The 25,304-nt window shown below is 36.6% G+C and overlaps 3 protein-coding genes across 5 annotated transcripts; 1 reads left to right on the top strand and 2 right to left on the bottom strand.

Moving 5' to 3' along the window:
* Positions 1 to 85: 85 nt before the first annotated feature.
* Positions 86 to 3,544, bottom strand: LOC103432436 (uncharacterized). Of its 2 annotated transcripts, none has more exons than XM_070819415.1 (5): positions 3,328 to 3,544; positions 3,096 to 3,149; positions 1,690 to 1,864; positions 1,432 to 1,521; positions 86 to 425 (listed from the first exon to the last, which is right to left on the bottom strand). In XM_070819415.1, exons 1-5 carry the CDS (start codon positions 3,418 to 3,420, stop codon positions 274 to 276), a joined length of 564 nt encoding a protein of 187 aa, XP_070675516.1. In that variant the 5' UTR covers positions 3,421 to 3,544; the 3' UTR covers positions 86 to 273. The 2 variants fall into 2 exon arrangements, with proteins under 2 accessions (XP_070675516.1, XP_008368854.3); XM_008370632.4 differs by having other exon boundaries at positions 3,093 to 3,149; positions 3,328 to 3,542.
* Positions 3,545 to 8,672: 5,128 nt separating this feature from the next.
* On the bottom strand, positions 8,673 to 11,425 carry LOC103432437 (pentatricopeptide repeat-containing protein At4g02820, mitochondrial). The gene is made up of 2 exons (XM_008370633.4): positions 11,045 to 11,425; positions 8,673 to 10,057 (listed from the first exon to the last, which is right to left on the bottom strand). Exons 1-2 carry the CDS (start codon positions 11,321 to 11,323, stop codon positions 8,801 to 8,803), a joined length of 1,536 nt encoding a protein of 511 aa, XP_008368855.3. The 5' UTR covers positions 11,324 to 11,425; the 3' UTR covers positions 8,673 to 8,800.
* A 604-nt stretch (positions 11,426 to 12,029) lies between these two features.
* On the top strand, positions 12,030 to 17,369 carry LOC103432438 (mitochondrial Rho GTPase 2). 2 transcript variants are annotated; one of them, XM_070819416.1, is made up of 14 exons: positions 12,030 to 12,318; positions 12,458 to 12,590; positions 12,695 to 12,844; positions 12,939 to 13,115; positions 13,207 to 13,458; positions 13,649 to 13,717; positions 13,842 to 13,897; positions 14,589 to 14,670; positions 14,843 to 15,054; positions 15,420 to 15,489; positions 15,674 to 15,783; positions 16,400 to 16,550; positions 16,652 to 16,838; positions 16,934 to 17,369. In XM_070819416.1, the coding sequence occupies exons 1-14, from the start codon at positions 12,113 to 12,115 to the stop codon at positions 17,005 to 17,007; spliced, it is 1,929 nt and encodes a 642-aa protein (XP_070675517.1). In that variant the 5' UTR covers positions 12,030 to 12,112; the 3' UTR covers positions 17,008 to 17,369. The 2 variants fall into 2 exon arrangements, with proteins under 2 accessions (XP_070675517.1, XP_028956188.2); XM_029100355.2 differs by having other exon boundaries at positions 16,913 to 17,369.
* The last annotated feature ends 7,935 nt before the right edge of the window (positions 17,370 to 25,304 follow it).

Here is a 25,304-nt window from a genome sequence, read left to right as displayed (position 1 = left end):
TAATTTGAATGTGCTTTTAAAATGATTGAAAACGTTTTTGGTGAAAATATTTTTGAAAACAATCATTATTAAAAATACTAGTAAATTCTGAAACAACACTTAAAGTGCTTCATGAAAGAAGCACATAACTGGTGCTTCTTGTAGAAAGTACTTAAAGTGCTTTTAGAACCCAAAAATATTTTCTCTAAAAGTGTTTTTAGTTATCTAAAAAGTACAGTCAAACGAGCTCATAGTTTCTTGTATACTTGTGATAATCGTTCTTCGTATTCGCCATTAGTAAGTCCATTCCTTTGGAAGAAACAACTCTGGTGAAGAATTCGGATTTTGGGAAATAATGTAGTATTGAGTAGACGAAACATCCTTATTCTCATTCTTGTTTTGAGCTGCCAAGTAGTTTTCACTTTTTCGCTTGTGATCTTTAAAATCTGAAATTAGAATTCTGAATTCTTAGCAACGTACGATAAATCAACAAAAAATACCTCAATCAAATTAAGTAAAATATGATATATCAACTATGAGGGCAGATTAGTGGCACCATTTTTACTATACAATTTTTGACACACGTTTTTGTGAGGCATATTCCGTATTGTATTCAACGATCCAAACAATCTATCTTTTAGGTCTTCTCTCAAATATCATGTCTACCAAAAAATCACCAAAAATTTGAAACCATATGACTAATCGATCAAGGGTTTAGGGTTTCTTTATAGATCCATATTCGCTTATTTTCTTCACCACAAATGAATGTCTTAATGATTTTGGATTTGTCTAATTTTTTGTAAGGATCATCTATGAACGATGCTCTAAAATACAGACGGTTTAGATAGTTAAAATACATTACGAGGTGAGTCCCGCAAAGACGTGTGTAAAAAACAAGGTTCTAAAAGTCACTAGGCGCTAGTCGGGCGGCGGGCTGGGGCCTAGCGCCTAGGCGGCTAGGCGGCTAGGCGGCTAGGCGCCTAGGCGGACTAGGCGGATTTAAGTAAATCTATCATATTTCAGGTAAATAAGTGTCTGCTTCTACTTGAAATATATATAATTTCATCATAAACTACAAAATAGAATGCATATATATCATGAAGTATTGGAACATAATGAAAACATGTGAAATAAGGATATAATGTTTGTTCATTCAAGTATGCAACAAGTCTCTTACAATTTATTAGAAAAAAAACAAAATGCAAAATGAAAGTTATGTATTTTCTGTCTAAGTGAGTTGCAACCTAGACGGGTGCCTAGGTGGGTGCCTAGGCGGTGGGCTGGGGCCTAGGCATTAATCGGGGCGGTGGGGTGGGGCCTAGCGCCTAGGCGGGGCCTAGGCGGCGTTAGGCGGGGATTTTTAGAACAGTGGTAAAAAATTATGTAAAAAAATAGTGTAACGGATCCGCCCCCTCAACTTTATATATTGTTTGTATAGATCATATAACTAACCTTGTCGAGGTGAAACTTGCAGGCCTAGTGCATGCACGTTGAGGTTCAGAGCTTGAACCACACGAGAGGGCAGCAGAACGGGAGCACAAGCTGCATGCAAGGCAAATATTAACAAGGGCATTTCGATTTTCGCCAGTTGATTTTGGTCATTTGATTACGCTGATTATTCACGTTAAGTATCTTAACCAAAACTAAGAATAATATACCCGAAAAATGACCAAATTAAAATCTAATCCGAAATTAGGGTTACCTACGTACCTGGTTTTTTAGTTCTGTGGAAGTGGGTGCCTGCTCGTTGTGGAAGAAAAACGCCCGTGCCACATGATTTTTGGCTAGAATCCAGGAAAATGGCTTGCATTCCAGGTCCTCCGGATGACCAATTCACATGGACTTTTGGTCCATGATGTGGTCTCATTGAGCTAGATTTTGAATTCTGTAATTCACACGTTGTCTTAGTCAAACAAAATATATACGAATATACAATAGTACTACTGCATTCAAGTCCGGGATCGAAATTTCGAATCTCCTCTCAGTAGTAAAAAAAAAAACACCAACAGGTCAACAAGGTTGGTTGAGTTGGTAAGGATCGTTCTTTCACTAAACTAAGGCTTAGGTTCGAGTCATGCTGCCGGTAATCTTTCATGGTGGGTGATTTGTAAAAACAAAAAAATTAGCTAAAATCCATCCGTAAGTTCTCAAAGAGAATTGTATTATACCCTGCCTTTGGGATGAGGTAGCCTCCCCTCTTCTAAACTTTTCGGTACCAAGAAATACACCAAAAGAATTTATTTGTTTAATTTCAATGCACTAATTTTGAAAGATTTTACTTAATACCTAAGCCATGCATTGACAAGTTTCGAAGAAACCTTCCCTTGATCACAACTCTAAATTAATGACTCTCCCAAAACACTCCTTCAGCTAAAATTTTCCAACTAAATTTCTTTTTCTCTAAGATCAAACTATGCTTTAAAGTTAATTGGTTGCAAAATAAGATTGACAAAATTAACTAACAATTAGAAATATTAGGTGGACCAGTACAAGACCTAAAAGTGACAGTTGAGTAATATATACTATGTAGTCTCGTGAGTAGGTAATCGTTAATTACATGTTATACAATCAAACACAAACACTAATATAACCAACACAAAAGGACTCAGTGGTTGGAGACGAATTTCAAGCCCGTAATCCACACGGCACGTCTTGGGTTTTATTTCTAGCGTTAGTGAATCACACGATAGTTGCCAGATGAGGCTGAAATAGTTTATCTTTGAAAATCCTATCTCCTATTCCCCAAACCATGTCAAGAATGTCGGAACCTGGCCAGTAAACAAAATCTCCAAAATTCAAGCAACAAACTCCCATCAAACCATGATATTCTAATGCTGAAAATACTTCGCTCAATCCTCGAAAATAACCATTTTCATTTTCTCTATCAATCACCGTTTGATGTTTGTGCAGAAACTTTTATTTTGCTGTTTTTATTAAACTATTTACATGTATCTGTAAAACCGTGGATTGCAGGAAGGAAGAAATGACTCGTACGAGCGAATGAAAGAAACACTGCCATGCTAAATCTAATAAACCAATTCGTACACGTCAAAACATACAAAATCACCATCGATGGACAGAAAAGAAAACGAAAGTGAAGGCAGAAAGAGTACCACCAAATGATCATTGTGGTGGTGGTGATGGTGTTTTGCATGGAGCCTCGAATTTGCCTGCAAATTATAAGATCAAATCAAATTTTAATAAATTCGGAACAATGATCGTTAAAAAACCTAGAAATTAAATATCAAATCCTGTACTTAACAAGAAGAGATATAACTGAATAAAACCACTATCATTTCACCGAACGAAAAAGAGAGTAGAAATATGAGAGAGAAGAGAGAGAGAAACCTTTGTGTTACATATTGCTTCATCCAAAACTGGTGACGGCAGCCACAACATTCCTTCTTCAAAACAAACCTCTCCTTCTTCATGAGCAGCCATGGAATATACAGACACAGAAAAACAAGAGAGAGAGAGAGAGAGAGAGAGATCGAAGAAAGCGTTGAGAGTTGTGATTGAGTTAACTTCTAACCTGCAACGCAACTAAATACTTGTAGTGCCAACTTCTGACCTGCAACGCAACTAAATACTCTCGCACTCTCTCTATCCTCGCAGGAAACAGAGCCAAATTTTAGAGAGAGAAAATCATCATATGTCATAGCCAAATAGGAGTCTTTCATGTGGGGAAAATAGCTTTGAATTAAATTAAAAAATTTCCCTGCCCTTACCTCGTCTTTACTATTTAATGCAGAATTAGAGAATACTCTACATACTAAAAACTCCTCACATTTATATTTTGAATAAAAAAATATCTTAATAAAGCCATTTTTTTATGAACAAAACTTATTATATACGGGGAAGAATGGTGGGTTTAGCTTAGCAATAATGTGGTTCAAACTCGTCTTTGGTGAGAATCGAACATAAGACTTCTTATTTATAAGGAAAGAGGTATATCACTGGATCGTAGTAGTAAGAGACTTAATGAAGCCATTTTAACTTCCCATAAAACCTTCACACACTCCACACTTTCAAAAAAAAAAAAACCCTCTTCATCGCTTTGAAAAAAACCTCGTTCAAGATCGCCGAAGAGTTCAGAAAACTCACTCTTGTCTTCTCAAGTTCATCTGCTATTTCAAATTTTTATTTTTGGAGGGGTGGGTTTAGATTGTTTTATATAAAAAAAAAAATTGGGGGCTTCAAGTACATGTATATTTGGAGTTTTAGGTTTTCTCAAAGCAAACCCTTTCATTCCGAATTAAAGAATTCGGAATGAATCAAATCTTCCCAAGTAGGATTCGAACTTATGACCTGTCAGTTAATAGCCGATCGCTCTACCACTTGCTTAGCCTGTAAAACGTTATCTAATGTCTGGCTCATCATCTTTTGCTAGTTTGCACTATTTCATTCTGCACAAGGTACCATATATTTCTTGGTGCTTACGCGGTAGAAATGTCAAAATGTCATCCTAATTCTTCGAGAAACATTACATATTTAGTGCTTTTATTGTATTTCTTCAACCACAACACATAGCAGAAGAAAAAATCATATATTTCAGGCATGATGGTACAAAGACAAACATATAAACATTTTTGGTCAAATACCTTTTGCGATTAAGGTTGATCTTCATAGAAATTATGGGACAAACATATTAATATGACTGGACAGGTAGTCTAGTAATCCCTAATGACGGTAATGTGCCTGGAATACGGACAATATACTATGTATCATTAAAAAGAGTGGAGGAATTTTTTTTAAGCTTCCTTCAAGTTATATAATTACATATAAAACATGTGTCTATGTTCCGATCACATAAGAAAATCTCATAAACTCAATTCACTCATTATTGGAAATTTGAAAAGTTATGACTTTAATTATCTTTACATAACCGAATCTTAATGATAGGATTTACTTACGTATTAAACTTATGTTGTTGACTGAATTCTTCTTTTAGATTCAAATTCGACATGATTTTTCTTAGCCTCTCACTTAACCCAAATTTGATGGAGGGAGGATCCTGTTTGACAGACACTCTTTGTGAGGATCCCAGATATTATCCAATCACATCCGTTCATTGTACATCGTGTGGTCAATTTTCGTTAAGTATTGTTTATATTTAATTTTAAATAAAAAATTTACAATAATTTCTAACCGCACAATATACGATAAAAGAATGTGATTTGAGAATTCTAAAAATCTTCACAAAAAGGATCCGGCGAGAATCTTCATTTAATTTGATGGATCACATAAGTCAGAGTCCATATGATCAACCTTCCCTTATTTTACTTTATTTTCAATCAAGGTCAACTATAATATCCATTAAACCATGGACCCTAACAAATATTTCTGAGATCAACGCTCCAAAATTAGAAATGCAAGGGCCTAAAGGTCATTTTGTACAACGAAAATGGGTCTGATCAGTAACCAAATATATCCAAAGTTTTGATCTGCTGGTTTAATTATAAAGGGGCATTTCGGTAAATTCATCCTGTATAATGGATGTGGACGTGGGTGTGGGTTGGGTAAACCCCTTTTCCTCTTTGGTCGTTGCAGTTATTCTTCATTCACTTGACGCTCTGATGTTGGCTGACTGGGATCCGGATCCTCTCATCTCTTTTTTTTTTCATTTCATTTTTTTTTTTTGGTGATAAAAACTCAGTTTCCTTCTCTTTGTTATGCTTTATTAGAATGCTTACGATTAAGTCACGTCAACATCTTGTGTTAACTTTTTTATAGATAAAAATAAAGACAAAGGCAAATGAGAGGGAAGGAGAAGAAATTTTGAGAGAAGAGAATCCTACTCTTGTTAGCTGGTTTCATAAACTTGTTTTTGGAATTTTATTCTAATTATATAACTTTACAAGCGTAAGTTGGGTCAATTAGTCAGAATAATGTTCCTGTTCCCTTGCAATCTGGTTAAAATCTACTTCTTCACATATTACTCAAAATTACGATGCAGACCAATCATTAGAGTAATGTTTTTTAATCTCATCTCTTTACTTAAATTTGAATCCTCAAATTTTTAAATTAAAATAGTTTAAAATATCTTCTCGTAAAAAAATTCTAAATAGATAACGTTTTATATATTTTCCTTGAAACTTGTAATCATCCACTAAAACAAACTACACTCAAAAGTAAGTCTTCCTGCCTGTGGAGATGCAGTGGGGAGGGAGGGGCAAGTGCCCTAATCTTCTTGACTACCTTACCTACACTATCACATCAAGTATGGTTTAGGAAAGGAGGGTCCCACGTTTTGATACATAAGCAAGGTATTAAAAGTTAGGTTTTGCATAGATCATCTTTTGCTTCATGATAATTACTGGGAACCAAGCTTTGGTATATGTCACTTTTTGGTACAAATAAATAAATGTGTGTGATGTAAGGTTAGGATGGCAAAGCCATGCACTTAAATATTTATTTTTAGATCAGTTAGTTAGGACATCCTACAAGCCGCTTGCTTGTACCTTAGTTCGAACCATCCTCCTTCTTGACTAAAATAGTTTAGAAAGTTTAGAATATCGTATTTCGAAAAGAAAACGTAAGATTTTGAGTTCAAGGGTTTTAATTGGCATTTATAGTTCAATTTCCTAAAATGAAAACTTTCTACTTATACAAGAAGAAATAAGCTCAAATGATTCATTGTACATAATTATCTTATGTTAACATTGAATATAGCCATTTTTCCGACCTGGAGAGAAACGAACCATTGACCTATATTATAGGGAATCAAACTCTTGGCTTAACTCTCTTGGGTTAGATAGCCATATCAATATCATGCACCGTTATAGAAATATTGTTGTTCACCACTCGTAAGTGGTAATCATCACGGGCGAAGCTACATAGGGGCAAGGAGGGGCGGACGCCCCTCCCCTCGCCAGAAAACAAGTCCAGGAGCGGTGGTTCCGCCCCTCTGGTCTCGTCGGAAGTTCTGGGTTTATTGCAGTTTTGGTTTCCCTGTTGTTGCGCAGCTCTACTGTGCAGAAGGGTTTTAATTTTTTTTTAAAAGGCCAGGACAAAACGACGTCATATAGGTCCTGGTTAAATTTTTTTTAGAATTCCCATTAGTGGGACGGCACCGTTTCATTGGCTAGTTAAAATAAATAAATAATTGAAGGAACGTTCACTCATCTCACCACGTGCTGCCCACTTTCGAATCCAATCAGATAGCAGCAGCAAGAAGCTGCCCCTAAAATTGGAATTCAATCTTTGCCCTTTCAAAACAGTCAAAAGATCTCTCCAAACCACAAACTGTAAAATATATATGCCTATATGGGTTCAAGCTTCCAACTCGTTACAGGAACAGAGATTTTATTCAAAAAAATAAAAGAAAAAGTGGAGTGTTATTTTTGAGAGAATTATTTCAAATTTGGAACTTCATTCATACTAACATATGTATTGAATACTAGTTTGTCATTCTAAATAGTTCAAACTTGAATAACACAATACATTTTGAAACTTTCAAGGTTTTGAGATATATTCCTAATTCTATTTCAATTTCAATTTTGAGACAACGTATGTTGTTTCATTCTATATTTCGGATACATTGAAGAACCTCTCCATATACAATAAGGATGGTTATATTTGTATCAGGAGCCATATGGATACATGGTTCGGCAGCCGGACAAGAAATTTCTACCTTAACAGTGGATGAAAAATTTGCAAATTAATCACTAAATTTCAAACACCTATTTTCTTACTGAAAAAGGATTGGGCTAGGATATTATTTTAGGTTATCCCCTCCCAAAAATATTGATATCTTGCCTATGATTCCTTTGGATGGATATCTAATTTTTTTTGGTCTTTTTGTGTATACTACAAGACAACATGCTGCTGCTGCGCCTTCTTGTTTTTTGCTTTTATTGATTATAAGTTGATTATGCGACTTTTTTATAACATAAAATTTTGTCACCAACAATTATAATTTGTCTATATTGATAAATTATGAACGATATTAATATTGTCTACTATTTAAAAGGATTTGGTTGTCTACAATTTTTTTTGAGACCGTTTACGCTTTTAAACTCGCCCCTCCCCTCCACAATTCCTGGCTTCGCCATTGGTAATCATCATTACCATATTACTTGCAATTAAATAAGTTTAATTGTCAAAATTTGTGTAGCAAATAGATTAAATTGCAGACATCTAACGACAATCAATGTATTAACAATGCTCGCCGCTATTTTAGGGTGGCGAGCAAAATGCACCCTTTCTTATAATCATTTTGGTTGAAATATCATCAACTCTATAAGAATCCAACCAAATCAGAAAGTAGGTCAACCCCAACCCACAAAGGTGTAAAAAGTTGAGTGCAAGTGCAAGAAACAAATAATGAAAAAGATTGGGATAATGTTATCTAGAGCTGTAAAGTGCTCATGACTAGGAACCAGTTTAGGTCAACAGAACTGGCAGTTCAGTTGGGTTTGGCGGGTCAAGGAAGACCTACAGCTTCACTGAGGCAATCCTATCTACTCTGTAGAACATCATTGACCCAATTGCGAATAAACTGCTTGTTGAACCAGAAACTGTTTGAACATTAGGTGAACTGCATAACTTTCTGCCCGAAAACTTTTCAGCGAAAACAGAAAATTAGAACCTATACATAGATTTGATTTCAGAACAACGAACATGTTCTTTCTCGATTGTATTCCAAACATCGCTTGCTTGTTAATCCGACTAACATAAGCAGTCAGCTTGAATGATCAAGAAAACAAATGCAATCTATATAACTTGAAAATCTTAAGAGTTTACCATCATGGCTACAAAACCTTTAACTGAAAGAACTCATTTCTACTAGGTTTCTGGAAGTTCCGTCAAGCACTTACATTCAAGAACATATGCTTGAAATGTCACTCACGCACATTTTGCTAGTGATCTTTATGAGCTTACGAGTCTCGTCATCCAACTGAACATTGTCCTTCTCCATCCTTTCTGCAATTACAAGTGGCATTTTACCAGCTTCTGCATAAATTCTTATAAGAGAATTATATATCTCAGTGCTCACATGACCAGCATTCCGAAGAAAAACCAACAGTTCCTCAGCCCCTTGAATATCGCCTTCCTCCTTGAGCCTGTTAAATACTTCCCCAATCAACCGTTTGTCAGGATCCCATCTCTTCACACTACCAACAGCTTTCTTGAAATACTCTAGCACTTTTTCCGTATGTTTTTGTTGCAAATAACCCCATGTAAGAAGCTCCCAAGTACTGTAACATGGCTTTATGTCATTTTGCACCATCCGATTATGAAAGGTTTCTGCCCTTCTCATTTGGTCTTCGTTGATGTACGCTGCAAGAAGTATATTTGAAACCCTAGGATCATGAGTACCTGAAACAGACTCCCATTCAGTATAGAGTTTCTCAGCTTCTTCAAACTGCTTGAGTTTCACAAGCGAAGACAGCATACATGTATACTCAGCATCATTCATTTTGGGGAACAATGATTTTACTTTTTTCCAGATTCGCCGAACACCTTCTTTATCACCAATGTTTGTATGCAGGCTGAGCAGGGATGAATATGCGACTCGATTTTTCTGAGATACCAAGTTCTCCATCTCCTTCAAGGTAACTGCTGCTTTTTCGGTCAGTGAATTTTTTATATACAAGTTGGTTAACGTGCTACATGTGACCCAGTCAGGATTTAGCTTTGCCTTCTTTAGTTCGAGGAAAACTCTTTCTGCAGTTTCAACATCATTTTGTGATGCACACACAGTTAACCATAGATTGTAAGTAACAACATCCGGCGACGTATTACTCTTCAACTCTTGAATTAGTTCTGGAACCCTGTCTAATTGCCCATTGGAAATGTACAGAGATAACATGTGGTTATAAGCAAGGGGATGCTTCATGAAACCACACTCTGACATCTTGGCTATCAGAGCTTCCGCTTTGTCAGTCACTTTATTCTGGACATAGGTATGCAGCAGAGCTGTACAGGTGGCACGGTCTGTCATTTGAAGAGGAAGATCCTCAAAAAACTTTTCTGCACTATTCATGCCCCGAACTTTTGCAATCAAGTCTAAGTGAACGGCGTAATCGCCTGATACTAGCTTCAAATCTTGTTGTAGTGTCATCCATTCACATACCTGAATAAATAATGTTATATATTAGTACAGCAGGCCAGATGAAAAGGAAACAACTTCCTGAAAAGCTCAATAAGTCATCAAAGATCAAACTATTCGTTATTCTGGTAATTAAAGCAGCCAAAGTCCAGAAGACCAGATATAAAAAAATAAAAACAAAACACAATAAAACGGGAAATGGAAGGTAGAAAGGCAGCCAAAAGCCCACAGTTACCACACCAAATGTTTACCAAATTGCGACTGCGAAAGAATACATATCAATTATGTACTTCCACAACCATTCTTTTTACAACCTTATAGATCATGTTCACAAGAGTTGGCTGAAATTTATATCAGTCCCATGAACGAGAATAGAAGACAGTAGCCCTTTCAGATTCTATTTCACTACCCATTAGCCACATTACCACGAAGGTTTTCTCGAACAAACTTTCCCAGCACTCCACACACATTCATTTACCCCATGGCAGGCATTCTTGAAAGTTCGCGCACCGGGACTGTCAAAAATTCCTAAATACTTGGCTATGCATAATTCCTAAACCCTAAACCCTACTCGGGTGGTCATGTATAATTCCTCCATATTTGCCTATGCGTAATGCCTAAACAAAAACACTAAGCTGGACAATTTCGAAAACAACATCCGAAAGACCAACACATCAACCACACCAAAAGCACCCTAATTTACACTTCACCATCCAACTTCAACACAATCCAATTACTTCCCACCTTCAAATGGAACTTAATAAATTAAAAATCATCCACAAAATTAACAAAAAATTCACCAACTACATCAACCCTGCCACTGCCAGTAATCAACCTGTAAACTCAGAATATTTAAGAACCCTCAAACATGCACAGAAATCCCACAAAACCCATAAGTCCCAAAGCTTTGCTCATTTTCCACAACCAAGCAAAACCAATCAACAGCAAAAAGATCAAAACTTTAGGAAATACAGAGCACAAAACGCAACCGTTTTTGTCAAAGAAACCAACCTCGAGGGCATGTTTGTACCGCTTGAGCTTGCGAAGCTCACGAACGATGCGATTGAGCTCGTACTTGCGCACCGTGTGCCCTTCCTCTTTCCATTTCCGTATGGTAATCACGGCGCTGCGTTTTGGGAACACCAGGCTCAGAAGTCTCCTTCCCAGAGTGTCTCGGACGCCGCTCGAGCTTTTCCCTGTGGTGGCGACCGCTGCCTTCGTCTCCGCATGCGCTTCGGCCGAGAAGTATCGGACGGCGGCGATGGAGCTCCGCAGGGTTCGAATTAACATCTTCGTTACTGAACCGCGCTAACTGCATCTACTAATCCCTGTGTCTCAGTCTCAAGATTCTCGAGTCGCCACGCGGGCTTTTGGTACGACCAACCTATTGGGTTTGGATTGGGCTTTTGGTACGAGATCAAATCCCCTCAATCCAGCCCGGCCTTTTTTAAATATGGCTATCTAGTAAATTCGAGTCTAACGCAGTAGCTACTGATATCATGATGGTCAATGACATTGAACCATATTCCGTTGGTGAATATCGATGTAGAATAGATTAGTAAAACTGGAAGTAAGAAATCCAGGTCTAACTTGATTTAATTGCGAATCACAAGGTGTTTGGGCTCGTAGTTCCTACATTTCTATGTGTGAAGCCTGTTGATTGTAAGTAGGTTTTTATAATTAAGTGTAACGTGAAAAATGAAATAGTGCAATATAAAACACACCTCCTATTGATTATGATTAAGAATCGAATTCGTCACCAATTAAACATATACTTCTCACGTATAAAATGTAAAGAGTGGAATCAAAATACATTGATTCGATCCGTCTAATTGATAAAAACCCGTCCGAATTGCACCCGTACTACGTCAGTCATTAGGTTAAAATCTACCGTTCGCATCTTTCTCCCCAAGCAAAATTGAACACTCCAGCAATCAAAACGACAGCTTACAAACTGTCGTCGTTCTCGCGCCTTCATTGATTCGTTCAACTGTCAACATATAAAAACCGCGCAGCTCTCATTCTTTCAACCATAAAAATAAATTAAAAATTAAAAAAAAAACTCTCATCCCGTTGGCCATGTCAGCACTTATGTACACCGGTCAACGCACCGGCGTCCGAGTCGTCGTCGCTGGCGACCGCGGCACCGGCAAGTCGACCTTGATTGCCGCCGTGGCCACCGACGCGTTCGACCCCAACGTCCCTCCCGTGCTTCCCCCAACGCGTCTCGCCGCCGATATGTTTCCAGATTTCGTTCCACTCACCATCATCGACACCTCTTCCAGGTCAGCTATACATACACAGATATATATGTATACACACACTGTAAATTTAGGGAACAACTGAAACTGCGATTTCTTTTTCGCCACGAAAAAAATAGAAAACAAAATTTTTGATGTGAATTTGCTTGGTATTTGTGTTTAGCTTGGAGAATTGCAGTAAGAGGAACGAAGAACTGAAGCGAGCGGATGTGGTGGTGATAACGTACGCCTGTGATCAGCCGATGACGCTCACTCGTCTCACTACTTACTGGCTGCTCGAGCTTCGCCACTTGGAGGTTTGTAATCCAACTATTCAAGTGGTTTAGTGCTATGAAATTGTTTTAGTTGTTAATTTTTGATTAATCGATCAAAAATATGGGAATGTGGAACAAAATATTAGGTGAAGGTGCCGGTAATTCTGGTTGGATGCAAGTTAGATTTGCGAAATCCGCAGGAGCAGATGAGCATGGAACAGGTGATGTCACCAATCATGCATCATTTTAGGGAAATTCAGACTTGCATTGAGTGTTCCGCATCCGCTCAAGTTCAGGTTTGTTTAAATGTCAAAATGCTTTTCGTTCTGTGCCTTTGTATAAAGGCGAGGGAGCTTGAAGTTTGAACAATTTTAATTTACATGTGTATAGGTTCCCGAAGTGTTTTATTATGCTTCGAAGGCAGTCCTTCATCCAACAGCTCCGTTGTTTGATCAAGAAACGCAAGGTCTGCAACCCCGATGTATTAGAGCTTTGAAAAGGATTTTTACTCTTTGTGATCGTGACATGGACGGTGCCCTTAATGATGAGGAGCTGAATGATTTCCAGGTTTTTATTTTTTTCCTTTATGTCGTGTGCTTTGTAGTCAATTTTCAGTCACTTATTTGGAAGTTTGACGTTATGTAACTGCCGCAAACAGGTTAAGTGTTTTAATGCTCCGCTACAGCCTGAGGAAATTGTGCGAGTTAAAAGGGTTGTACATGAGAGGAAACCAGAAGGTGTCAATGATATTGGTCTTACCCCCGAGGGGTTCTATTATCTTCATACTCTTTTCATTGAGAGAGAACGTATTGAGACAACTTGGTCTGTCCTCAGAAAATTTGGATATGATGATGATCTAAAACTCAGAGAAGACATTCTCGTACTTCCATCCAAGCGTTCTCCAGATCAGGTATAGCTCAATCTTATCATTTTAAGGTTTTAGTGTTGTCTACACTGTTTCGTCAATTGGAAGGTATTGGGGCAAGTTTGTCATAGACAGTTGTATTGATTTCTGCCAGTGTGTTTATTTTGTACCATTTCTTAAGACTTTGTTTTTAATGGTGGATGTGAAATACTTACTCTTAAATGTCATATTTTAGAGCATGGAGCTGACGAACGAGGCTGTTGAGCACCTGAAGGGGATTTTTCGTATAAATGATCATGATAATGTATGCCCTAATATCCATTCTCAACATACTTGTATGCCTTTGCAATGTGATTTACGCTTTGTCTATGGTAACTGTGCTAATGAGTATGCTGTAATTTTATTTCCAAATGTACCTTGTCAACTAGGATGGAGCCCTTCAACCACGTGAGCTTGATAACCTGTTTTCTACTGCTCCAGAAAAGTGAGTTCAGCTAATTGGATATTTCATTCTGTTGGATTGCATACCTAGTTGTTCCCATATTTTTTTTCAATGAAACCACTCTAGTTGGTACCAGCATATTATGCTGCTTGTGCCAGCTGAGAAGGGTACATCTCTGTTTCCTGTAATATTTGGAAGTTAATTGATAGATGTGTGCTTGAGTTTATACTTTGTGTTTGATGGGCAGTAAATTTTCTGTTCCTCACAAGACAACCAAATGTTTGAGTGTTGGGATAAGAATAAGATCCTGAATATATAGTTGGCTTTATGAGTTACAGAAACATATTAATGATGGGGTCATGGTTAATTTCTCTCGTGATGAGTTTAAGTTTGCAAATGGTAAGAGATGGCCAGGATGTCACACTCCAAATGTTAAAGTTTCTGTATTTCTCTTATACAATACTTTTGGTTGTGATAGTGTCGCGAGCTACACGTTGTTAGTTTCATCCAGCAATAACAAAGCCTTATCCCACTAAGTGGGGTCTGCTGTTAGGATTCATGAAGTCCTGAAGTAACTGTAGCTGGCATGAAGTCCTGATTTATCTCCATGTTTTTCTACCTTTTTTCCTTTTACCCTTTTGTTATTTGTGGATAAACTAATGTATGTTCCTATCATGGTTTCTTTTTATTCTCCAAAAATAGATTTTTTATATGCTGTTTACTGAAATTTCAGTCCTTGGAGTGAAGCTCCTTATAAGGATGCTGCTGAGAGAACGGCATCTGGGAATTTACCTCTTAATGCATTTTTGTCTGAGGTATCTTCTTTTTCATTGCTACCCTGTTTAAATGAGCTTACATATGCTCGTTCATGAATTTTTTTTCCATTTATTTTGGATGATATACATGTTTCCCATTTTTCTTTGTTTAAAGAATCTCCTTAAGCCAATTGTAAATTGTAACTATATCTTTGTTTTTTGGTGATTCCAGTGGGCCCTCATGACACTGTTAAATCCAAAGCAAAGTTTGGCGAATTTGATATATGTTGGATACAATGGCAGTCCTGCTTCAGCTATCCATGTTACTAGAAGAAGATCAGTAGATCGTAAAAGGCAAAAAATGGAAAGAAATGTTTTCAGCTGCTTCGTTTTTGGTCCTAAAAATGCCGGAAAATCCACTCTTTTAAATTCATTCATAGGAAGGTATGGCTTTCCCCCTTCACTGTACTCAACATAGTTAATTAGTTCCGTATATTATAAATGTGAAGAGAAAGGTACCTCCATACCTAATCCCATTTTCTTAATCTTTGGTATTAACAAAATTTATTGGGTGATAACTTCCTAGCTCTCAGATGCTGTTATAGTTCTACACAAATGAACTATTTTGCTCCTGAAACTACCCAATTTTCTTTTCTTTTTTCTTTTCAAACTGAGACAAAGCTCACCACGTCTGCTATCCCTTTCCTGTTTGACTCTGGTCTATCTTCCATTTTAGAAAATATTTGTGGTGACTAGATTTATTCTTTCATTTGGCTTTGTTAATTTGTTGTTGCCAATTTTGACCTCAGGCCTTTCCCAAAGAGCGAGACTATACCTACTGGTGAGCGTTATGCAGTGAATGTCGTTAACCAGATTGGGGTGAGTACTATCATATATAACACTTTTTGCTTTGAGATAGTTTTTGTGAGAATAAAGCAAGTTTAATGAAGTCCTGGTTTAAATGGAAGTGTGGCAAATTAAATAAATCAACAGACAACTATATGATGTTTAGTATCCTGGATCTAAATATATCCATGATTTGATTTCTTAACTTGTGCTATAGGGGAATAAGACTCTTGTACTGAGAGAGATACCAGAAGACAAAGTGAAAACATATTTGTCCGATAAGACCTTTTTGACAGCCTGTGATGTTGCTGTATTTGTCCATGACAGGTAATTCAGTTTTCTTTTGTTCAATAAAACGATCAAATTTATTATCTCACTTTTGCACAAGATGTAGTGTAATGGTAATGTATGTTATGCTTTCCTTTCGTGAGATCGTTACTTCTTTCTTATAGTTGTTTACCAATTTATATTACTGGCATGGTAATAGGATTTAAAATAATTTCGCATGGTATGCTCATGAATGTATATAATTTAGCATTCAAGGGATTCTTTATATAGGGATACTTCTTTCTTATAGTTGTTTACCGATTGAGGTTTTTGTTTGAACCGAATTAACCAATTCATGTAAGGTTTGGTGGTTTTGTTTGTTTCGGTTGGTTCAGAGTTTGCAAATTACTTTTTTGTGGACAAATGTTGTTCATATGTAGACCCCAAACATATGGGGGAAGATTGCTGAAAAGTTGATCGACCTTAAAAGATCCACATTATATGATAAGATTCATGCAAATAATTCAATCATATTGTATATCTATATATGTAGCATGCAATTCTGTTGCTTTTACGTTTCTTATGGCATTGCTTGATTAACTTAGATATGCCTGAAGTCTTATTTGTGTCTCTGATATACTGATACCATGTTGTGACACTGTTTTTCACTTTCTAGTTCAAGCGAACATTCATGGAAGAGATCAAGAGAACTCCTTGTGGATGTTGCTAAGCAAGTAGAACAAAGTGGCTATGGAGTACCTTGCCTCCTTATTGCTGCAAAGGATGATCTCGGTGCATATCCAATGGCAGTACGAGATTCACCCGTGGTATGCAAGTCTTACTTGTTTTGTCTGCACATACTTTCCTGTGTTTGGGAAATGCATTATCAACTGCACGATGATTATGATTTTCGACTCTGTTGTTTCAGATAAGTCACGAATTGGGCATTGGGGCACCTGTTCGTGTGAGCATGAAGTTGAGCACTATGAATGATGTGTTTTATAAAATCGTAAATGCAGCTGAGCACCCTCACTTGAGCATTCCTGAAACTGAGGCTATGAGGAACCGCAAGAAGTATCTCCAACTTGTTAATCGATCTCTTATGTGTGTTTCAGGTCCGTTTCACCTCTCTCTTGCTTATTCTCTGGCTTGTATATGCAAGACCTTATGTGAATATTCTTTACTATAGATGTACTGTATCAAATTACAGTTGGGGCGGCTGCTGCTGTTGTCGGACTGGCAGCTTATCGTGTCTATGCAGCAAGGAGAAACGCTTCTGGTTAGGCGCCAGGATTTGTCCATCAGTCAATTCCTGTTGAAATCTACGACAATATCATTGCCGGTTAGTTTTCCATCATACCTTTCTCAGAAAATTCGGGACTAGTTCGATGGGGACATTCTCGAAACAGCACCATGTACAGAAATATTAGCAATTATTACTTTCTTCCCCGAGAGGGCTGACTTCCGTTAACATATAGGAATCTCCTTATAGTTCATACCAGAAATGCTTGTAAAAATATTTTTTACCGCCATTTTTCACTCCGAGGCGGAGAATTACACGGAGTTACGAGTCTGCTTTCACAGGGACACGAATGATTTTCTTCCTTGGGCATCAATTCGAATGCAGGTCTGGTTTTATATTCCCAGTTAGAGATGGTTATGCTGTTTAAGATTGGGCTTCTTTAAAGTCCAAAGTAACCCAAAAGAATGGATTGTCCCCGAAGCCCAAAAGGAACTCAAGACTGGGCTTCTTGAGCTTAATACATATCAAGTTCGACTCTCCTTTCTCGTAAATAAGAGTACATTATAATAAATTAAAATAAAACTCCTAACTCTTTATATTTAGGTCAATCCTTCTAAGTTGGTGGTTAAAGATATGAATCTCAGTTTTTTTGGGGATGTATGTTTGATTTGTAAAAGATAATGTTACTTCAACGTACAAAGTTAACCATATTATTAATCACCTCTCTGTAGTAGGTGAGTTTTATATACAATTGTGGAATTCACTTGTATTTAAGATGTGGTTAATATCATGATTAGCTGTGGCTAACCCCACAAAACAAATGGTCAAAATCGAAAGATTTTTTAGTATGTCTGAAACACAGGCAGATACTTCACAAATCATATTATACAAGTGGATGGACACTTAAAAACAAAAAAATAAATTCCCGCCATTTGTATAATAACATATGATGCACCGTCCCATGTTCAGGCACATTGAAAATCTCTCGTCAAAATCAAGTTAGTACATAAATTTCCACAAAACAAATGGTCAAGATCAATATAATTAACAATTTATTTTTGACCTTGATTTTTAAAACTTGGCGCAAAACGAGCGTAGTGGTTCGAGAATTTATATAGTCGATCCCACTTAGTGGATAAAACTTGATTATTATTGTTTGTGCGTGAAGTAATGTTCAAACTCGACTGCAAAAAAGCAAGCCTAACCAACTAGACCAACACACGCATACCTAAACCCACATTTTCCTTAGTACACGAAGTATGGACATTAGGTATTGCACGTGATGTGTCCCAAATGATCTCAAATCTCTATGTAGTAATGGTGTAGTTTCGGCCAAAAATTTTGTTTGCTCAATTAGGGCGTCCTTCGACTGGATGGACGGGCATATGCGAATCTTGTAGTTCTAGTAGTGGGCATATGCAAATCCTAAATTATCCTATTTCCTATGTAATTGAGTGAGAGAGAACAAAGGAGCAAAAGCACCATGATTTTGTCTTTTGGGGTGGTGTCTCTGCCTTCACTTCAAACCTTTGATGTTCCTCTTTAGGTTTACCTTGATTGAACTTGTTGGCCGAAATTTTCAATAATTTCATCAATCAAAACTTACAAATTGGGACCAAGTTGCTAAGACAACTATAATTTCATGAGTAATATTACACTAGTAAAAGGCATAATTTTATGTAAAGCAATGTAGGGGATGGTCGGCTCTGGTTTCACAGCAGCATCAGCGTGTCATTTTTTACCTAGGCTTCTTTTGTTTAGGTCTCATTGGAGGATTTTTCTTATAGTTTGAAGCTCATGTTCATGTATTTGTTTGTAAATGATGCAGGTGGAAGTATTACCCATGTTATGTTTGCATAAGTGATATCTTGTGTATGTTTGTCGTTTCTTAGAGTTTGTTGTAAGCTTACGTGTGCACGATTGATGTACCATGTCTTTTATGAAGTAATCACCCTAATTTGAATTGATTTCATAGTGAAGTCGTCAGCACTACTAATGTGAAAATTTAAAGCGATTAAACGAAGCGTGAAAACCTAGCGAAAAGAATCAAAATAATCAACTCTTGAAATTTTGGCAAACGAACATTGCCAGCGTGAAAGTTTCTCTTTATTTTTGAATCTTATAAGTATTAGAGAGTGTATTATTTCTGTGGGTATAAATAAATCCCACATTCTTGAAACAAAAATCAAAGAATCTGATTTAAATTAAAGGATGGGATTGTGGAAGATCGACGTGTATCAAGTTGGCAGATAGAGGTGAAAAATATCGGAAAAGAATCCTTGCCGTATTCTTTTTCTAAGGATCCTAGAGATTCCGTGATCGTGAACATTCATCGTATATCGTGCGGTAAAAAATTATTTTAAAATTTAAAATTTAAAATTAAATATAAATAGTATCTAAAGATAACTAACCGTACGATATACGATAAACAGTTACGATCACGAGATTCCTAGAACCTTCAAGAAAAGGATCCGGTGAAGAATCTTTTCCAAAAATATCTAGTTCTTTGGGCCGGATCCTTTTCCAAAAATATCTAGCCATCACTCCCAGAGAAGAGCATCCCTTGGTCAAGTCTATCTCTGTGATCTATCTGCCAGACAAGAAAGAGCCGTTTTATATCTCCCAAGATCTCGATGTATCGCTTTACTTGTATACTTTTGATTATTTTACTTCATGCAACTCTGCAGCGGGCTAGCTCCTAAGATCTTTGTCCCCACAACATTGGTGCATTTGAGGAATATAAATCATGCACATGCACAAAATATTTTTCAGTGTGATCGGTATCTGAAGTAGTACATTACATGTTATTATACAAATAGTGAAATATGTGTGTTAATAAGGAGAAAGAGAAAATGTTTCCATGATCGACCGATGTAAATGCACATGTTCAGAGCTATAGTTAATACAAAACTTGAATGTCGTTCTATACATGAAGATATATAATTTATCATTCTCCCCATGAACATGCATGCAACATGTTGCATGAAACTAACGTGAAAACACCTGAACTAACTCTTTATAGCACAACTGATGTCCATAGCTAGTCGGTACATACAAAGATGTACGGCTAGGATTTCCCACCAAGATATACGATCGACGTACTATAGTCTATAGCTAGGGTTCCTATTTCCTAGCTACCTAGCTAGCTAGTTAGCATAATCGAATGAGTGGGCCAGGGATTACAATCGAATGAGAGACAGACACATATATTACAAAATGGATCGAAGTACAGAAAATCTTTTCTTTTCTTTTCTCTTTTGAGAGAGATCGGTAAATAATTGAGCAAACAGACAGAGAAATCTTATGAAAAACCCAACAAAGAGCCTTGTCAAAGATATCCAGAATCCAAAATGCGTATGGAAATTTCGATCGTGGAGTCCTGGTTTGATACCGTCTTGGATCTTCTGCTCTGAATTCGTCCTTTTGTAGACCAGCAGATTCTCAGATAGATATCATGTGCCACTTGCTCATCAACTTTCATGATGACTAGTTGATTACAGTTTGCAAGCCTTTAATTAATTAAAGCATTATATGTAATATTTTCAATTAGTAGACAAACTAGATGAAGCGTAAATATAAAAACTTCCAAAAAAAAAAAAAAAATGGAAGAGAGAGTAGTTGGAGAGAAATGTGAAAGAGAGAGGGAGAGAGAACTTTTTTTTTCTTTTCGAAAAAAAAATTAAAGATCAGGCTTTGATGACATGTAGTTGAGGCACAAAAAATATAGCAAATTTTTTTGTGTGAATTTACTATAATGGCCATAATTTTTTTTATTTGTTTATTTGTTTTTAGTTTTTTTTATTGACAATTAGTGGTTTATTAATACAAATCGATTATCAATAATATATGCGTGTGTGTACATGTGTATGTAGAGGAATACTAAGGGGACCCCTTAAAGTGAGATTCTTCATAGATTATCTGTCACTTCATGTTTTTGACATAATATTTTATAATGTTAGCATGCGAATTAACGTTAAATTGTGATATGTCAGAGAGTCTTGCTATTAAGAGAGTTTCCCTAACATTCCTCATGTATGTGTGTCCATGCATGCTTTTGCTCGGGACAAAAAAAATGCATTTGTTTCACAAGTTAATTAATTAAAGGTATATATGCATAGAAATTTCTCTGGTTATCATTATTTTTTAACAAACAATATTATCTACACTAAAGAGGAGGGGGTGTGCTTAGCCTCACAATGGGCTAACAATAATGTGATTCAAATTTACCTTTAACGAGAATCAAACCTAAGATCTATCACTTATAAATGAAGATGAATACTATTAAACCATAATACTAAGGGACATCTGGTCATCATTTATTCATTGATAACTTTATGTTCTCTTTGTTATCATTATATCAATGGCCATTTACCGTTTAATTTGATATTATGGTGAAGAACAAATAGACATATTTTTTATGTTTTAATTTCAAACTTAATGTCAAATCAAAGAATGAGTAATCATGCATTTTTGGTCAACTGGTGGTGATTAAGAGAGCATTACACATGCATGCATTATTATAGTGAACTTGATTAATTCGCCTAAAAAATGAACTTCATTAATTATCATAAACAATGTCACTTAACTTAAATAGTAACGGTGCTTGATCGACTCATTAGTATCGGATGGCCGAACCTCCTTTTTAAAATCTTTGACAAGTTGCAAGTGCTTTGCCCTCACTTGCACTTTCTGTCTGTGGTTATAAAATCCAATACCAACTCAGCCATCAATATGTCATTTAGAATATTATTGGTGATAAAGATGTCTACAGAAACAAATGTTTTATGATTTTCATACACCAACCAAGTATTAAGTCGAGCCATCAGCGCCAAGGACTCTGGTGGCCTTAGTTTAATTTAAAGGAAAACTAATGAAAAGAGCTTGAAAATTTTGAGTTTTAACGATAAGGACAAAATAAATGGTAAAGTGAATAGTACCATGATTGACTTTTTAGTGTAAAAATGTGGTTTTTCGTTAAAGTGAACAGTACCAGAAGCTTTTCGTTAAAATTCCCTTAATTTAAAGCTACCATGCATATCTATGTGCCCTTGCTTGCAATATTGCCATATTAATGGTTGGTCCTTACTCCCTTGTTATCTGCTTGCTTGTTCAGTCGACTTTTCCCGTCTCCATTATCAAACAAAAAGGACTTTTCCCATCTATATTATCAATAATCTTGTACTTCACTTGATGCTTTGAATTTGAACACTAACCCTAATTATATAGAAATAATATGAGTTATTAATGTTACGTACATATATATGTTTACAAATAATACAGTTAATTGCAAAATTTAAAATAGAAACTAGCTTTTGAAATTGTCTGAATAATATTTCCCCTAACAAACTAGGTGCAACTTTATCCATCTTAATTAACCCAACAACTACTATCGTACATTTGAAACCAACAAGGGTGAGAGTTGAAACATCAAATCAAACATGGCAGCTTCTAACCCCGGAATAGGAGAGGATTGAAGAAAGAGGGAATCGGATTAGGACGATGACATGGATATCCAACAAAAGGTCCGTACGGAACACTGTGGCCTAATGCATGGGTGATAAGAGGTCCAAAATATTATGGGACACAAGTGGAGAGCAATGGAGTTGAACACGAGGACAAGAGGGGTGACAACGCTGAGTGCAAGACCACACATAATTAATGGTGGGATTTACAGTCTTCCCATTCTCAAGGCATAATATTATGCATATCAGTATATATGCATGGCAGGATGAGATCGATCACCACAGTCCAGGGGACCTGTCGATGTTGTACATGGACCTAATTTGTGGGTTTGTATAAAGCTTAGCTTTGGTCAAGCCCCTTTTTAACACGCAACACATTAATATATATATATACAGATTGCTTAAGGAAAGGGATCCCCATTTTTTGAAAAAAATGGGAATTAGGTGTGGGGCCCACTCCACATCGAATTTCAACGATCCGAACCGTCTATTTTGTTAGTCTCGATTCATAGATCATCCTTGCAAAAATTCAATTCAATCCGAAACTGTTTGCCTATTTAATTATCAAGATCAAATTTTATTTTTTCTTATATAACAAAGTATTCGTTCATTTCCTTGAACCCAATTAGATGTCTTAAACATTTCCGATTTAGCTAATATTTTGCAAGGATGATCTATGAATCGAGACTAACAAAATAGACGGTTCGGATCGTTGAAATTCGATGTGGAGTGGGCCCCACACCTAATCCCCATTTTTTTCAAAAAATGGGAATCCCTTCCCTTAAGCAATCTGTATATATATATATATACACACACACACACACACACATACACACATATACTTTTTTTTTTGTTTTTTTTTGTTTTGTGTGTGTGGGGATAACTTCCTTTATTCTCCACATGGATGAAGGTTCTTTTCCTACTTAATATGACATTATTTTATTTCATTGTATAACGTCATAATCAAAATTGTTTATTTTCTTTATTACAATCAAAGCCGCTTATCTTTTTAAAGAAATATTTTTACAGTGAAATCAAGTTAGGTTTTCCAACTTATTGAGGATTATGGAAGTTTTATGTGGTGCAATAATTTCTTAGGTGCAAAGCCACGGCATGCCATCCACGAAAGGGACAATTAAGGACATCTCAGGCGTAGCCATGCCATGCATAAACAATGGTATATAGAAATAGTGAGGGAGAGAGAGATAGCTCAGTACACAAAGTAGCATCCGTATAACGCAGAGGTAGCCAAAGCTTAAAATGTGGGGACAATTCAAGATTTTGAGGTCTTTGTGCGGGCTTTTGTGTTTTTATTTTTCTTGTATCCAATTGGGTGGAGAGAGTGGTGGGATTGTTTTGAACGTCAAGTTTTGAGGAAATAACTTGTTTGGGTTAATATTTGAATATTGGGCTTAACTGATGGGAGGCCCAAAGACGCCAAAACAAGATGAATTTGCTTGAAGCCCAGCTACGAAACCTGCAGTAAATTAAAGCCTTCTCGATCAAGACATAGGCCACGTGCCTATGATTGAAGTGACAAGTGACAGAGACCAGCTCATTACCAACCAAAAAGCACTTTCTAGTGGCACTACAAGTAAAAAGTTGATGACTCACTACCCTCTAAAAGTTTTTGGGCAAGAGCAGAGCTAAAAGCAGTCGGGCCAGATTGTCTATAAAAGAGGAAGCAAGCATCTGAGACAAGGGTACTCAACCAATCAAACAAACTCTGCTCTCAAGCCAGATTTGCATCTAGAAAGCTGAAATCAACCCAGATTCAATCATTTTAGCAATAGTTTCCGTAGAAAAGCTATCTTTTGTCTAGTATAAAAGCTCTGCTACATTCCCTAGTGTGTAGTATCGATTTCCTCGTGTAAGACCTGCTTACCATCCATCCTCTTTAGTGTATAACCTTTGTAAACTTAAAGAGAAGTGGCTGCAAGAAGTTCAACCTTTCCAGACAAGGTGAAATCTTGCCCGAATCTTGTGGTTTGTCTTTTAAATTAGTAGATCTATCATCCTAATGTACTTTTTAGTATATGTTCAAGTTATTTCCAGTTATTTTCTACCTAAGAGTCACATTTTCATCCAGATCTAGTTAACTTAAGGGGTGTGCTATCTGTACACCCATTTTTACTTCTCATACACCCTTTGTTAATTTTTGTCCGTTGATCTTCTTCAATTCATCTGATCCGATGGCAAAAAATTAGAAGGGTGTATGAGAAGTAAAAAAGTGTGGATATCACACCCCTTAACTTAATAAACTTGTTTTCATTAAGAATAATCTGGAATCAAGGAAATGGTTTAAACGGCCCTGGACTCCCTTCATTTGAACATACAAGATCATGAACTAAAAGTCCTTGTTTACAAGGCAAGAAAAAGAATTTAATGCAGACTTAATCCATCTGTGACAATCTTTTGATGACAAGAAGTTTGAGTAACTTATGGCGCAAGTAATCGACTTAAACCAAATATGTTCTACATTTGTTATATTGAGATAACAGTGGCATGCCTAGCATTTTGTTAGTTTTGATTACGAGCCTCAATGCCTATACCTAAGGCCCCACAAAGGCACATTTCAAAACTAACTTTATATTCTTCTTGTAGCATACCAAGTAGTCAGAAGTCAGCCGATACCATCACAAACACATAAAGTGTCATCCATCCCAGATGAGCTATGCGAAGGGCCAGATCCACATTTACCTCGAACATAGTTTTGGTACGCCCGGTGGGACCTCATAAAGACTTTGGTATGCCCAGAAGGAGGAAGGAACATACTTTCAGGTGGAATATAGAATATGGGCAGCCACATTGCCCAAAAGGATTAAAAATGACAGATCATCCTGAAGATTTCCCATCCCTATCTGAGAAGTTAAGAG

The sequence above is a fragment of the Malus domestica genome, chromosome 03 (assembly GCF_042453785.1).
Source record: "Malus domestica chromosome 03, GDT2T_hap1".
NCBI classification, from domain to species: Eukaryota; Viridiplantae; Streptophyta; class Magnoliopsida; order Rosales; family Rosaceae; genus Malus; species Malus domestica.
The sequence above is the reverse complement of the archived record's forward strand: the minus strand, read 5'-3'. Positions and strand labels throughout refer to the sequence as shown.